Here is a 16,124-nt window from a genome sequence, read left to right as displayed (position 1 = left end):
TCTTTCTTCTTTGCAAAATAGCATCGAAAGAGTATTTGATGTTCTCAAGATGAAATGACAAATTTATCCGTGCCCGTACCTGACGGGTACCCATACCCATTGGGTACCCAAGATGTAGATCAAATAGTACACAAGTTATCCATAATTTTACATTCATACATAGCACATTTAACAAAAAAACTTTTATTTCAACTTGATAACAAATGGATGGATACAAGACAATCTCAATTCAGATTGACAATTGGTGATACTTTAACACAGGTTAACAAACTCACCAAATAACATCTGACAAGTAACATGTTAGTATAAACGAGTACGGTATAGGTATATTCATGGGTACAAGGCTATACCCGTGCCCTATCAATGACTTAACCGGTAGGGTATAGGTATACCCATGGTATAAAATTGTGCCCATACCCTACCCATGCGGGTACGGTATCCGCGGGTAGCCGTACCCATGGATAAAATTGCCATCCTTAATCGCAATCTCGGTGCGTGGAGATTGGATGGAGGATATTAAATCAAAAATCAATGGCAATAATGAGGGGTGTTTGGTTTCAGGGACTTTTTTGTGTTGGGACTAGAAAAAGTCCCTAGCAAACCAAACAGGGTGGGACTTTTTACTAAAAGTCCTTAGAAGCACCTCCTTGAGAGTCTTTTTCAAAAAGTCCTAGGGACTAGAAAAAGTCCTAGGACTAGAGAACCAAACACCACCTGAATCCTATTTGACCCGCTTGTAAAATGGAAGGAGGCGACCACTATGTTGGTTTCCCATGTTATTGACTCCTAAAGAGCAATATGCAGATTCTATTTAATGCGCCAACCAATATGCAAAATAAAAATTATGATCACAAGGAATGAGGAGCTCCTTCAACACGTGGTGACTTATATATTTATTACAATACTAAATTTTCATTATGCCGCCCTATGCGCCTGGACCGATGAGCATTTTGATAATGATGCGTATGTGCAATCTCCATTAACGCTTACAGGTGCCAACACTCCACCATCAGAAAAATGATGGTACCATGACGGCAACAGGTGAGGCTATTGCTGCTAATCTCGTACCTTAAGATGATTCCTTCTATTTGTAGCACCATGATTGCAACGTGTGAGACTATAACTCAACCCACAACTAAAATTCTATTTAATTCGTAAAATCACTGTTATGCTCATATTCGACAAGAACCTGTTCAACACAACAAAATGTTAGCAATTTGGCAAATAATTTATGTCTAAGGGAAATATAAACATTTCAGCACACAATCTAAAAACTGCAATCTCAAAAAGAAAAGAACGGAACGGCTGATTCTGTGGGAAAGAAATTATGTGAGAATTAATTCTGTAGAATCCTGCAAAAAAAACGGCCATTAGAGCAGCAGCGCGTCGTTTGATATGCATTAAGTCAAGCCAAGTCGTTGCCAACCCGATGAGCCGTACAATGGAACCATTAACCCGTCAAGTCGCGCTCCCGATGAGCCGTACACTGGATTGCTTGGGAGAAGATTTGTTTAGGAAAGAGGAGTGGAGGACTAGGATTTCGTGACATTGAGGCTTTCAACCAAGCCCTCCTGGCGAAGCAAGCGTGGCACATTCTACAGGTACCAACGTCGTTGTGTGCAAGAGTACTCAAGGCGAGATACTTCCCAGATCAATCGATCATGACGACTAGTTGTCCAGCGGCGGGTTCCTTTACTTTCAAGAGCATCATCCATGGCAGGAACTTACTCCGAGAGGGGCTGGTTTGGAGGATTGGGGATGGTTCCAGAGTCAACATTCACCACGACAACTGGATCCCACGCGCGAGCTGTTTACACCCCTTTGGACAAACATATATGCAGGGCATAACCAAGGTCGCGGACCTGCTGCTACCAGATGGGAAGAGTTGGGATGCACATAAAATACAGGAGATGTTCACTCCAACGGATGCTAGTGATATAAGGCAAATTGCTGTAGGCGAGCCGGGAGTTGATGATTTTTTGGCGTGGAATTACACGAAGAGTGGCGTGTTCTCAGTGAGGTCTGCATATCATTTGAGGATGGCAATGAAACGAGCGAGGACCGGACAGCCGGGTCACTCAAACTCTGTTCAGGGCCACAAAGGGTATATGGGACTATGGAGTACAAATGCACCGGGCAAAGCGAAGGTTCACATGTGGAGAGTTATCAGAAATGGCGTGGCTGTAGGGGCGGAACTCCACCGTCGTCGGATAAAACCCGACATTTTTTGTGTTGCATGTGGCAGAGAGGAGACGATCCATCATAGATTCTGGACATGTCAGCATTCATCACAATTCTGGCAGTTGATGCAAGTGGAAAAGGGAGTTTCGGTGGCGATCCCACCGAGTCCGATGAACTCTCGAGTGCATTAGCAAGCTGGTTGTTGGGATGGTTCGCGGGGGCAGCCGACGAGGAGAAGGAGGCGATGATACAGTCAGTTTATGGCCTATGGCTCGCGCGTAATGAGGCTAGAGATGGCAAGAAGATTGCTTCTCCACATGAGATAATGATGTCCGTGTATGATCACATGCAGGAATGGAAGCAGATTCATGTAGCAAAGCCGCGACAGCCGGCTCCCAGGATTGTTGAGAAGTGGAACCCTCCTGACGATGGTTGGCTCAAGATCAACGCTGATGGAGCAACTTCGACACATGGTGACAAAGGAGGTGGTGGTGCGGTTATTCGGGATCAACATGGGGCGTTCCGGGCGGGCTTCTGTCATTTCTTTCCAAACACAACTGACCCGAAGGCGGTGGAGACCCTTGCGTGTAGGCGTGCTTTACAGTTGGCATCAGATATGAATGCGGTAAGGGTTCATGTGGAGTTGGATAGCCAAACGCTGGTGAAGATGATTCGCCAAGAGGAGAAGGTGTTGTCCGCTGTTGGTCCCTGGATTCAGGAAATTAAGGACATGCTCAACTCGTTTACAGAGTTCAAGGTTGCTTGGGTTAGGAGATCAGCCAATGTCGCAGCACACAAGCTTGCTAGAGTAGGGGTAGGAGAGGAGAGATCAGAGTCTTGGTTTCATACTCCTCCTGATTTTATTTTATCTGTAATCTCGGACATTCCAAACTTAGTCAATAAAGCAGCGGCAAGTTGTACCTAAAAAAAAGGCGCGCTCCCACCACATGACCTCATCGCTCACCTTTTTTGATGGCTTCGGCACATAGGAATATCGGCAATACGATGTTTGTTATAAATGAAACAGAAAAATATAGCGCGGAAATAAAAGCGAAATCCCTTGGGAGATTTTCTATACAAGAAGCAGTTAAGCTTGGCCTGCTCTGCCCTGCCCTGCCCTCTTCTTCCTCCTCTTCCCTTCTCCATCCAGGAGAGGACTGCTTCAGGTTGGGCACCCCCCTCTCTCTCCCCCTCCTTTTTTTTCCCTGCGTGTTTCCGCTACGCTAATCCATTTCTAGTTCTTGGCCGGGCATGCGCTCCCGATCTTCCCTGCTCTAATTTTCTGCGCTTTATCTCCAGGTTCTCCTTCTTCCAGGCGCTTTCCTCACCCCCAATCGCGGCCAAAATTCCGGACCTTTTCCAGCGGCAGAACCGTTGAGTGCGGCGGCGGCGACCGCCTACCGAGCCAAGAATCCATAGGTTTCCTTCTGGCGAGCTAGGCCTTCTCCTAGAGGCGTTTCTTGGGAGCCATATTTGGTTCCGGATCCATGCTGGCCGACGACATCTTGGGCTCCCCTTTCCCCGCCTAGTATTATTGTCTTCGCAAGGGTTTCTTGGTTCCTCGGAGGTCCTCCAAGTTCTTGCCAATCTGGGCAATCTGGCCCCAACCCCGGGGCGCGGCCGTGTTAGGGTTCGGGGGGCTGGATGGGGTCGGTCGTGGATTTTGTGGAGATCAGCTCCGACGAGGAGGACCTTCCCATGCCCAGGAAGCCAGTTGACGACTGGCTTGGGAAGCTTTTGAATGATGATGAGCCAAATGGAGACGATTTCTTTGATCTTGTGGTGATGGGTGAGTTCTCGCCGCCACAGAAGAAGGCCAACCCTGGCGGCGGCGGCGGGGGCGGTGGTGGTGATGATGAGGATGATGATGATTGTGTGGTTCTAGATGGTGACCCTGAGAAGGCGATTACCATCGGGGAGGACAAGGGGAGTGTGGGAGATAGCAGCTCCGATGAATTGCAGATAGTTGGGGAGAAAGGACCGGTATTTGTTTCCTTCCATTTCATCCACAGCAATGCATTTTGTTCATACCATATAAGCAGTACCTTGTTATGTTTTGACACTATGTATGGAGATGAAATGCTTTGTACTACGCATGACCATCTTGTGCTGATTTCGTTGGATGTATATCTGTGACTTTGGATCGAGTCACGGATATTGTTTAGAGAGCTTGCATTAATTTAGTAGTTTCAAATACTATGAATGTGGTTAAAGATGCATCTTTCAACTTGCAACATGGAGATGGTTTGCTTAATGGCACATATTAATTCATGTCTACCTGTCTTTATTGCTTATGAATATATTTGTGGTTTTTAATTCATGTTAAATTTAACAAAAGATAATTTAGGGCTTTCCATAGAAGCTACAGTTTTACCTGTAGGCAGGCTTCAGTAGCATTCCTTCGTTGTTTAACCAACAAGTTCTCATTTTTTTTTGCAGGTAGCGTGCAGGGACTTCCCTCATTCACGCCATCTATGTTCTAACTTGCCCTTCAGCGCTACTTCTCATGTGAAGCATTGTAGCATGGTAAGTAACAAGTGTTAACTACATGATGCTGTTGGTGAATACTAGTTGAGTATCATTAGACAATGTACATTTTTATGCCATTTCATTGTTACTTCTTAAATGCAGTGTCACTGTTTTGTATGCGATGCTCCAGCTCCATGTAATTATTGGGGTAAAGGTATCCAGCTTAATGATCATTGTCATGCTACGGATAAGGAATCAAAGTGGAAACAGCTGCGGCAAGCATTCAAGTCTAAAAGTCTTCCAGCATCTCGTCCAGAACAATGCCAGAATGCCATCTACCCAACAATGGCACCATCCATTAAGAAGGATATACAGTGTCAAGTCTCGTCTTTTGCAAACAGAAGTCCTCTTCTGCATGTTATGAGCCAAAACCAACAAAGACACACTTCAGTTAGAGTCTCACTGAATGTAGGACGGACTATCAGTACACCAAGAGCATCCCTTGCGACAAAAGCGGTGAGAAGTACAAACAATGTCCACACTGCTCAAAACATCCATTCACGTGGAAACTTCAAAAGAGTAGATACAGCTTCTCCAGGTCACACAATCCGAAATGCTAACCGATTTGGTTCTAGTGCTCCAATCAGTACCCTGTCCCTTATGAACAATGCATTGCCACATGTATCACAGCCAGTTCAAGCTATACCAGGAACTAATACTGCTCATGTATCTCAGCAAGTTCAACCACAAGGAACCAATCCTTTCAGTGGTACTGTCAAGAAAAGTGCCCCTCAGAGATCTCTCAGTGCGCCAATAGCATCTCAGGGGCAACAAGGTCAGCTGGCACCATCTTCTCAGGCTGCCTCAAATGTAGTGCATGGCGTAGGACCTCAACTTTCCCGGTGCACCTCGCTTATGAATGAGAGAAGACAATTCCTGCCAGAACCAGTAATCGATGTTTCCACACAAAGCTGGCAAGACATACTTGCTAGTGTGGCATCGGATCTGGGAGTATTAGACGATTCTGCTTACAGTACCAGTACTTCACATTCCCAGCAGCCTGTGAGGACTTCCCCCCAACCTCTGGATGCCGGTGCAAACCAAGGGGAGGGGGGCCTTCACGCCGAGTCTGTTGCGTCAGCGGTAAACCTGATGACTTCTAATGGGCATGGCTTGCCCATTCATACAACAGGTGGTGGTACCCAGACAAATGCTCCTAAGCAAACTTTGCATCCTCTGAATTATGGTGGCAATCTTAGTCCAGATGAAGCTCATCTTGATGGTTTTCTAAGCCCCCCTGCAGATGAATTATTGTTAGAAGCTGCTCAGCAGAGGGACTCTTCCGGATTGGATTCTACAGGCCTTATATTTGACTTTGAACTCGACGACTGGGCTTAAGCAGCACTCTCAGAGTCAGAGGCTGTCCCGTCTTTAGCATTTGGCGGGCTTCGTGGACAATAAAACCGGTGATGGTACTAGTAGCTGGTCCGTAGGGTTTCCTTCACACGAGAGGTGAAGATGTTCCTTGTACAGTAATTAACTAGGTTGTGTGGTGGAGATATTTTCTTAGATGGGTTGGTGTTTAACCTGTCGGTCATACGGGCCTTTTTATTAGGAGGCCTTAGATGCTAGTAATCTTTGTCACGCTGTAATAGAAGAGCAGAATTTCCACTACCTAGCTGTTGGTCATATTTCTATGAGCCATATACTATTCTAGCGCCAAAAACGCCTGTTTGTGGTACATGTTGTTGATTGCCTGCTGGCATTGTGAGGCATTTGATTATGCATGCTTGATAGTATTATTAGGAGAAAAGAGTGCCTCATGAAAATTCTTAGCTGGAGAGTAGTCCATAGACTGGTTATTCACTAGTTATTCTGTAAAAAATCACTAGGGACTACTCTCCAGCTAAGTTCTTACAGAATAACTAGGGACAGAGGGTTTCATTCCCTGGTTATTGTGTTCCTTGTTCTTAACTAGGTGCAGAATAACTAGTGCTGAAAATTCACTAGTCTGTTATACGATGCCTACTGATCGTCAAGGGTTTGAACCTGTGGAAACAGAGAAACGCGAGTGTTCGCTAACCTCAACATGCAACGATCTGTCCCTGGTTGGGACGACTGGGAACATGCTGGAGCTTCAGGTGGTGACCGATTTGTGAGGGGTTAGCCTACTTAGTGTGGTGTAGGTGTGGGTGAATTGCGGCGCTATTGTTCGCATGTTTCCGTGCGATTCTTGTAATTGATACCCTGCTTCTCTTCTATAAAAATGAAAGTTTTAGGGTATATAGTGGCCAAATTCTTTTTTTTTTACAGAAGGGACAAGGTGGAATTGTTGGTGTCAAACCGAGGACTGAAGGCAGGGGTGAGGATTACTGGGTATCTATATGAAATCGTCAGAAAGTGGCCAATTGTTTCGAGATATAGTGACCAAATTCTTGGGCTAGAACACAAGAATTTCACATATGTGCTGCATAAATTGCGGGCATTGTTTGAACTAACAAATCAGGAAATTCCCACATAATGGACGGATTTTATTCAACCAAACATACATATATGGCATCGTCACGCGAGCTCTTTACGATGACACTTGTACCGCACCATATACAGTATCATGCATGTTCCAGTCCACTCCCATGGTGAACAGCCAGGAACATGTTGCATCTTCTCCAAGCCGTTCCTTTTTTTTTCCACACAATTCTTTCAGGGTGCCTCACGCTAAGTACTTGGACAAGCGGGCATCAGATCGCCACGGTAGGCCGGTGCGCGCGCCGATCGCTCTGCATTTGATGCCTGCCTGCCACACGAACACCAAACCAAACCAAACCAAGCACGCTCTCAGTGTACATCTCAGTCGGAATAAAGCCACTTCTTTCGTGGCATTAGCAGATTGAGCACTGTTTTACCACTTGACAAGCAAAAGGCAGCATCTTTTCCGGAGCCATCTCTGTGCACAGCCCTGCGTAGAATCAACAGGGGGGAATTTCGACAGTCACCATCTATCTATTTGAAAGCAAAAATAACTGGCCTGAACTTATGCCAGCGAGAAATCAGTACGCCTACTGCTTATTCATACGTAGCAATCTTCTTCCTATACGCGAAAGATAATATCATGAATAAGAAAGGAACAAGTTGATATGCCTCACCGTAGAGCACTGCTCCTATGAACGCATCGCCACAACCGGTGGTGTCAACAAGCTCTGGAGCGGGGATTTTTTCTGCTGTTCCTATGAGCAATCTTCCGTGTATAGTCCCATGCCCTCTTCCAGAGAGTCTCATGAACTAGAATGATAAATTTCAAAACGGTAAAATCCTAACAGATGTCAGTTTCTTCAGTAATTCCGGTGACCCGACATTATTAAATGGCTGTGAGGACCAGAAACATTGTCAATTTTTTCATACCTTGGATGATACACAAGTTGGCAGATTGTCATCTTTATGCACTTTAAGCCTTAAGGACTCAGCAACATTCCCAATATCTACCGCATCTATTCCAGAATCATCTGTTCAGGAAGGTACCGGATGACCAGAAAATAAAATAAAATGAGCCTGAAAAATCTCGAAGGCCACAATTACGCATCATGTTGATCCTTGCTGGTGTTATTCTTATCAGGACAAGACCAAAAGTTCTCAAAGCTGATCACCTTCGATCCTCTCAAGCATCATGCACCCGTTTTCTCCAAGGGTTGCAATGACGAACCTCGCACGGGGATATTGCACAAGAATCTCTAGTAGTGCAGAGGGAATGCATGAAATTGATGTCCATTTCTTTAAAAAGAAGACGTCACTGAAATTAGTGTGTGCATAAAGCAACGAAAGGTGTACTGAGAGCATACAATTGGACACAAGGAATATTCACTTCTGCTAAAATGTGTCATGGCCTCATGATACCTCTGGAAATTTACCCGAACAGACAATGTAACTCGATAGGTCGAGCAGATGCTCCAGTTCTGTCTTTGTTCTTTCTGGTTCCGCATCAACCAGTATTGGAATCTTCATCAGATCAGCCTGTGCATCATGCAACACACTCAACTGGGATATATTTATCTTGCAGGTTTTATGCAGTGTTACCGTAGTATACTACTAGTTATCTATAGAAATTCAATTTAAATCTTCTAAATAACAAGAAGGAAAATAATTAGTTTGCCACTAAGGATACACCTGGACTTTTGAAGATTGAACAACACATACAAAATGGCAAAACAAAAACATGTATGATGTACGTATCAGTGAATTAATGCTGCAACAACTTGAAAAAAATAAACCTACCTGCTTACCAACAGATAGTGCCATTTCATGTGAATATCCGTCTAGGTATAGCAAGTTTACATCTTGTAGTGCAGCTGACAAATTTGACATTGATATGTCACAAGGAACCATTGGAGGGTAGCCTGACGTGATTATACATGTTCGGGTTTTCCTACAAACGCAAAGAGTTTTATAAGTACGTGTATGATAATTTGTTTATGATGCCATAAAGTAAATTGCAAAAGTTGAATAAGAGCAGTGTACCATAACCCTATTCTCAAACAAGGTTAACAGTTTCAGTCATGTAGAAATTGATTCAGGAACCAGTAAAACAATGAAAGTGGACAGCAAATGACAGAATGGTTATGTGTAGAAAATATTGTCCTTTGTTTCTATGTATACTCTAAATTGTATGTCTGATCTAAACATGCAGTATCCAGAACGAACACCGTGGAGGCCTTTTAGTAACAATTTTATGTTATGTTGTCAAAAGAATTCATGTCGAAGTGCATAACAAGAAAGGAATGTTGGAAAAAGATGTTCATATGACAAGGTCTTCAGATGACACTCAGATAAATAGGAAACTTTATTTTGGGAAATTTATCTATATGTACTACTGGCAGAGTAGACAAGATGACCGGCAAATCTACCTTCAGCTGTGTTGACTGTTTCACTCACCTAGTTATAACTATTCCAGAATCATCTGTTCAGGAAGGTACCGGATGAAACTAAGCACTAGCTGCCTTTAAATAATGATGATGAAGAAAAGATATATTCTCACGTTTTCTTATCAATAATGACATAAACAAATGTTGTGTTTCCACCATCAGAGATCTGCAAAGCAGAATCACATAGAATATGAGACAAAAAATCGAAGGGAAGTCCAGTCTGATATTTCACTATAGATTTCACATGCATCTCTCATCTGCTAATGCTTTGACTCTCTGTAGAAGACATATCATGGTCAAAATGGGTGGTTTAACTGATGACGTGTATTTTTATTTCTTGAACACAAGAACAAATTGTGTGGTCGTGTAATTTCTCTTTCTAGAGAATTAGTACCATCCACCTTAAGTATTAGACATATCCGCTAAAACAGAGTATTAGAGATACACCTTACTGGTGTTTTCTATCCATGTTAGAAGTACCCACGTTCAGTATTTCAGTTATGTTTATTTATTCTTGGGTAGTGGACATAATTTCAGTGGTACTGTCTGAAAGGGATGCTGCTATCCTCCTGGTGGCAGCAACAAATATATGAGCCCTGAGTCTAGCTTCCTCGCCATTCATGGTTAGAGGCTGGACAAGGCGAGACCTTTCGTCGTTGCTGTCTGTAGGTGGTGGCACCTCCTCACCTGCTCATTTGGTGAGGACGGTGGTGTGTGTGCGTGTGTCCCTCCTGCTGGGAGGTTGTACTTGTACCTGTATTCTCTTCATGTTCAATGAAATGAAACGCAAAGTCTTTTGCGTTTTCTCGAAACAAATATATGAGCCCGGAAAACAGAATGCTACAAATCTGAATGTTTATTTTGGGGAAACAGTTAGAAAGTGTTGTGCCTTGCCTATGACCATATCGTCACTTGCATGCACATGATGAAATAGTTCAGTCGTAATTCAAGCCTTACTATAACATGTGACACGTCAATCCCAGCTTCCTCAAGTTCCGAAAGAACAGTTCCTCCTATTTCATCGTTGGCCACCTGAAAAGACATAAGTTGAGTGAAGTTCAGTAAAGCTTAGGGCATCTCTAGGATATCTCTTAAAAGTTATATTTGAGGGGGAAATTTTCTTTTAGGGGATTAATCATCATCTAGCAAATCCCTTATAAAGTTTAGTTCCTCAAGTATGACTTTTCCCCCTAAAACTTTCCCTCACTAGCTCAAATTTAGTCCAGCCGCGACCGTTCTCAGGAAAAATAAGGCCGAGCCCCGCTGCTTCCCACTTGCCCACATCTTTCCCGCTCAATCCCCGATGCCGATGCCGCTCGCCCTGCCGCCGGCTGTCCCCGGCCTCGATGTCAACGAAATGGAGAGCCCCGCTTCTAGCCACCCTCGCTGGCGCCAGAGACCCACCGCCGGCCGCGAATTCGGCGCCACAAGGACCAAAACGGCAGCGCCAAGGGAAGAACGTTATCTTTTTTTTTTGTGAATGGAAAGGATTGTATTAATCAGGGTAGCTCATTCCAATCCTACTGGCATAAGGTACCAATCTCATCAGGTCCGTTCCGCAACCAAACAGCAGTACGAGGGATCGAAAGTCCCATTTGGGCTAACATATGACTAACTTTATTTCTACTCCTACTCGCATGTGATATCACATGCCCTGGGCCTACAGAAAGAAGCCTCTTTATCTCGCCAACTAGAGCTGCCAAGGGAAGAACGTTAACGAGAGCTCTTGGTCACCGGCGGTGGTCGTTGCTTGCTCCGCCGCCGCCACCCTACTACCCTTGTCGGCTCTGACCGGCAAACGGGACCGTCGGCCATCGACCAAGGCGGACAGCATGACGGCCAGGACGAAGAAGAAGGCTGCCGCCCCCCTCGGCCTCATGCAGTAGCGCCGACACCCCCTCCACCTCCGGTGGTGGAAGAAGACATGGATTCAGACGAGACTAGGAGCGACGCTGACGTGCTCGAGGATATGCTCGCAAGGTAAAAGTTTCCATGTTTTTCGTTTTGTTGCAATTGCTCAAGAGAGTGATGCATGATGCGATATTGATTGCTACTCCACCCGTTTTTAAATATAAGTCTTTTTAGAGATTTCAATACGTACTACATACGAATGTATCTAGACATATTTCAAAGTGTAGATCAACTCATTTTGCTCTGTATGTATTCCATATTGGAATCTCTAAAAGGGTTTATATTTAGGAATGGAAGGAGTAGTTTTTTTAGTGCTTTTGTAGTGAGCGAATGAATGATGATGCGGCCGATTCCATGGAACAATTAAATGTAAGCCACACACTCGGCCTGGACGACATTGCCATGTCAATGTCATGTACCCAAGAGATGATGAGAAGTGCCGAGGTAGAGGAGGTGAAGGGGGTCAAGGATACCAAAACATAAAAAAAGAGCGGCTGGTCGTGCAACTACAAGACCAAGGAAGACAAAGCTTTTTTGTGTAGCTTGGGCCAATGTCTCTTTTGACTTTGTACTAAACGAGCGACAATTAATATGGATCGGAGGTGTTTTATTTTGAAATGTGATGAATTTGTTCCAATTGTTCAAGCAAATGTTTGAAAGAATTGGTAAAATAAAATTTCTGAGGGATCAAGTTTTACGTGATCCTACCATCTCAATGGAAAATCCGTGAGGAGAAAATATTGCCACAAGACGAGGTGGAGGAATTTACTACTACCTTGGAGATGAGCCTGGTGTTGAGGCCCAGACGAGCAGCGCCTGTCAATGCGTTCCCGGCGTTCCCGCCTCCCGATATCTGCGCACACAAAGAACCACCAGGGAATGGCCACTAGTGCAGTACAGCATACACCCAGCCGCAAATCCAGCTCGTGGAGGGGGAACTAGGTCTAGGTAGGCAGGCAACCGCGCGCACGGAAGGGGTAGGGTACCTGCAGCTCCCCGCTGCGGATCTTGTCGTCGGGCCGCGGGTACGCGTCCACCGTGGCCAGGTAGTCCAGCGTCACCAGCCCGCACCCCAGCTGCAAGAGCAAAGAGGAAGGAAGCTCAGTCACGAGCGATTCGTCAAACCCATGGCCAGCATTGGCCTGTGAGCGAGAAGGTTAATTGGTGTAGGAGGCCCAGTGTCGCACCACGACGCGGTTCGCGGCGAGGACATGGACAGCGGCGGCACGGGCACCGGGAGGCGCGGCGGACTGGAGGAATCCACGGCGGCGGGCCGCGGAAGAGGGGAGGGGAAGGTACGGCGACGGCAAGTAGCGGATGAGCGACATGGTGGGCGGGTGTGGGTGGACAGCGACGGCCAGAGCCGGGAGTTGTTGCGATCGACTTGCGACGTTGAGAGAGTTCGGAAGGTAGCTGACGAGAGTGAAGTGAGTGTGGGCCCCGGCTTCCGTCGGACTCGCGTTTGGTGCCGAGTAGGTGTTTTGTTCTCTTGTGGGTGATCTCAACTGTTCGGACCATTGGAATACAACTGTTGCTAGAGATTCAGTTCAGAGAAGGGGTGAAGTTGCGGAACACGAAAAAAAAAAACATCTCTGCGTCGCCCTTCTCTGGCGTCACTGGCGGTGAAATCCTTCCTACGCCGCCACACCCTCTCCTCATCTTCCCCGTCCCGCTGCCGCCAGAGGAATCGTCGGTGAAGCTCGGGCAGGCTCCAGTGATGGCGGCAAGGGGCCAATTTCTCCTGGCCGACACCTCTCCTACTCTTGGCTGGCACCTGGGACGGAGGTCCGCTTTGGTGCGACAGGGCCTGGATGCTGCAAAGAGGCGGTGGGCATGAGGTCGCGGTCGGTCTGGCCCGATCTAGGCTTTGGCGGGCCTGCGACCAAGGGTCACCATAGGCCTCACCAAGGGCATGACGGAGTGCGTGGGGGTGGCGCGGTGGATGGCTATGGCATGGGGTGTGGATGACTATCTGAAGGTCGCCCATGGAGTCGTGTTATAGTACGCTTCTCTTCCTTACACCGTTACCATGCATTGCTTGTCTTTTGCATAGAGAGAAGACAATTGTGCAATGTGTCAACCGATGCGACACCCACGGAGCCACGAGCCATGTGCCCATCCACGTGCATCTTTACTGCCACAAGAACTCGACTCGTCATGGGGTGGAACGTCGATCATGCTGTAAAACTAGGCAGGCTGTAGTGTGTGCCATGTCGTACTACTAGACTATAGTGGGTGCCATATCATCAAAATCTTACACATAGGTGTGAGAAGAGAAGATGGAGAGTGAAATGGTGAAAGTACTTTTCTCCTCCCGAGCTCAAATGAGCTCGGGGTGAACAGTAAAATAAAAAAAAAATCAAAACATTATAAACTTTTTGTGTCATAAGCTTTAACAAATATTTTTGTATGTGTGACATTCATTACAAAATGACATTTGGGGAAGTCACGGCAAAAAAATAAAATCAATATTCCAAAAGGCTTTAAAAAATAGTATTTTTGGAGCAACTTCAACAAATGTCCCTTTATAGTAATTTTTTCCAAGCACACAAAATAAATATCAAAGTTTACCAAAAAAATAGGATTTTTTTTTTATGTTTTTACTATTTGTCTTGATTTTTACTGTTAATCAAACATCATTTAAACTCGGGAGTAGATACTTCAGTCCGTGAAAAGGGGCTCTTCATTGTACGTTCCCACAGATCCCCGGGGTTATATTATACGTGCAACACCCGGACACCCCCCTCATAAAAAAAAGGACGTGCAACATCGTTGCAGTGGACGCCGAGCGTGAGCCTACCGGAACGCAGCGACCGAGGAGGATTAGCCGGCTTGGCTCACCCGTGTCACGAATGAGGCGAAGCGGCGCCAGTTGTCGGGCTGGAACAGGTCGGGGCCCATGCGGAGGTACGTGAACGCCACCATCCGCTCCTCCTGAGCCGTGGCCACCACCTGGTCGTGCGCCGCATCGTCGTACCGGGGCAGCGCGTTCTCACCGGCCAGGCGGACGCCGGCCTCGCGGGCGGCCGCGGCCACGCGCCGCACCAGGCCCTCGGGACGGCACCGCGCGTCCCGTGGCTGCTCCTGGTCGCGCATCTCCACGCAGGTGAAGTTGAGCACGGCGCCGTGGCGGCCCAGCATGCGCGCGATCGGTGGCGTCCCCGAGGAAGGCGGCGAAATGGTCGCGAAAGGCGCGCATGAAGTCGGTGTAGCACCGGATGGGCGTGCGTCCGTCGAGGACGGGCATGTCGTCGCAGCCGAGCGACACGTACTCGTAGCTGCGGCGTCCGCATTGGTCAGTGTAGGCGAGGTCCTGGTCTTTGTCCATCTCCTCCACCACCCACCGCGGCAGCGGGATGCTGCCATCACCCACGAAGACGAGCACCCAAATGTCACAAACGCCGCAAAAAAGAAGAAGGGGATCGGACGAAATGGCCTCACTTGACGGTGTCACCGACGTTGCCGCCGCACTGGTGGAAGGACATGACGGCCTGGACCTTGAGCCTGGCATCGCGCGCCATCTCGACGAGCTTCATGTACCCTTCGAAGTTGTACAGCCCCGGCTCCTCGCCCTCCACGACGCCCCACCACACGTCCACCATGATTCCCTCCACGCCCGAGCTCTTGAGAGCCGCCAGATCCCGCGCCATGGTCTTCCGGTGGTTCAGACCGCTCCCGCAGCATGTCTTGACCGTGTCCAGCGGCATCATCACGAACACCGGCACCCCAGACTTCCTCGCCGAGGATGATTGCCCGGCAGCGGCGGCGCTCTCGACCATCGCCTGGCACGCAAGCAAAGCACAAAGTGTTGATTTGGTGATCTGGTTTCCAAATCTCAAAGTGTTTCTTTGCGTGCAGTCATTGACTTTTTTTTCCTTTATGCTCCAGTTTTTTTCTCGAAAACGTTATCTGACGTCCGCCAGATTAATAACAACTCCCAACGAACTCCCTCCTCACCGTTTCACGGATCTCAGAGCAGGGCTGATGTCACGTCATATTTTGAACTAGTTCGTGCAAGGATCCAGATGCATTCGCCTGGCCTTGCGCTGCGGGCTCAAGAGATCTCCAATGTATGAATGCATACGGAGAAGTGGAGCTATACTCAAATGCAAAATCTTCACTTGGCTGGCCGCCCAATATATGTTGTGGACATCGAATAGGCGTGCGAGGCATGAACTGCAGGATGGTACGACTGTTTACTATCTCTGCCTTCAAGAGAAAGACACTGTGGATCATATATCGGTGCATTATGGGTATGCTAAAGAAGTGTGTCACTTATTCTTCACCAAAGTTGGAGTCGGAACATCCCATCCGGTTCAAAATACCACCTTTGCCGCATGGTGGTTGGAGGCTAGGAAGGCAATCCCAACAAAGAAAAGGAGAGGCTTCGACACGTTGGTCATAGTCATAGCTTGGTCTATATGGAAACAACGGAATGCACGAGTTTTGGGATGCAAGGGCCAGCAATGGGCACCACATCTCTTGGTTGGCCAGATTATGGATGAGCTAAAAGATTGGCAGATGGCAGAAGTTGGACGTCTAGAACCTTTGGTGAGAGAGTAGGCTAGAACTTGTATGTGTGGTGTGGGTGTTGCTAGCCGGATGACCACATCTGTGTCTAGCTTCTTATAAATATTTTACTTCCTTTTA

The 16,124-nt window shown here is 46.9% G+C and overlaps 2 protein-coding genes across 2 annotated transcripts; one reads left to right on the top strand and one right to left on the bottom strand.

Moving 5' to 3' along the window:
• Nucleotides 1-3,189: 3,189 nt before the first annotated feature.
• On the top strand, nt 3,190-6,455 carry LOC123180981 (uncharacterized). Its single transcript, XM_044593183.1, has 4 exons — nt 3,190-3,347; nt 3,481-4,164; nt 4,621-4,707; nt 4,813-6,455. The coding sequence occupies exons 2-4, from the start codon at nt 3,826-3,828 to the stop codon at nt 6,046-6,048; spliced, it is 1,662 nt and encodes a 553-aa protein (XP_044449118.1). The 5' UTR covers nt 3,190-3,347; nt 3,481-3,825; the 3' UTR covers nt 6,049-6,455.
• A 1,243-nt stretch (nt 6,456-7,698) lies between these two features.
• Nucleotides 7,699-15,268, bottom strand: LOC123180980 (uncharacterized). Its single transcript, XM_044593182.1, has 12 exons — nt 14,929-15,268; nt 14,316-14,833; nt 12,662-12,979; nt 12,461-12,550; nt 12,250-12,327; nt 10,521-10,595; nt 9,677-9,729; nt 8,917-9,067; nt 8,539-8,655; nt 8,292-8,415; nt 8,050-8,150; nt 7,699-7,929 (listed from the first exon to the last, which is right to left on the bottom strand). The coding sequence occupies exons 1-12, from the start codon at nt 15,251-15,253 to the stop codon at nt 7,714-7,716; spliced, it is 2,166 nt and encodes a 721-aa protein (XP_044449117.1). The 5' UTR covers nt 15,254-15,268; the 3' UTR covers nt 7,699-7,713.
• Between the last annotated feature and the right edge of the window lie 856 nt (nt 15,269-16,124).

The sequence above is a fragment of the Triticum aestivum genome, chromosome 1D (genome assembly GCF_018294505.1).
Source record: "Triticum aestivum cultivar Chinese Spring chromosome 1D, IWGSC CS RefSeq v2.1, whole genome shotgun sequence".
Lineage (NCBI taxonomy): Eukaryota > Viridiplantae > Streptophyta > Magnoliopsida > Poales > Poaceae > Triticum > Triticum aestivum.
The sequence above is the reverse complement of the archived record's forward strand: the minus strand, read 5'-3'. Positions and strand labels throughout refer to the sequence as shown.

Coding starts and splice junctions, on each gene's coding strand:
- LOC123180981 (XM_044593183.1), top strand. CDS start 3,826: ATGGGGTCGGTCGTGGATTTTGTGGAGATCAGCTCCGACGAGGAGGAC. Junction 4,165..4,620: donor TAGTTGGGGAGAAAGGACCG/GTATTTGTTTCC, acceptor TTTTTTTTGCAG/GTAGCGTGCAGGGACTTCCC. Junction 4,708..4,812: donor ATGTGAAGCATTGTAGCATG/GTAAGTAACAAG, acceptor TCTTAAATGCAG/TGTCACTGTTTTGTATGCGA.
- LOC123180980 (XM_044593182.1), bottom strand. CDS start 15,253: ATGGTCGAGAGCGCCGCCGCTGCCGGGCAATCATCCTCGGCGAGGAAG. Junction 12,551..12,661: donor TCGCCGCGAACCGCGTCGTG/GTGCGACACTGG, acceptor TTGCTCTTGCAG/CTGGGGTGCGGGCTGGTGAC. Junction 10,596..12,249: donor ACACCAGGCTCATCTCCAAG/GTAGTAGTAAAT, acceptor ATGTCTTTTCAG/GTGGCCAACGATGAAATAGG.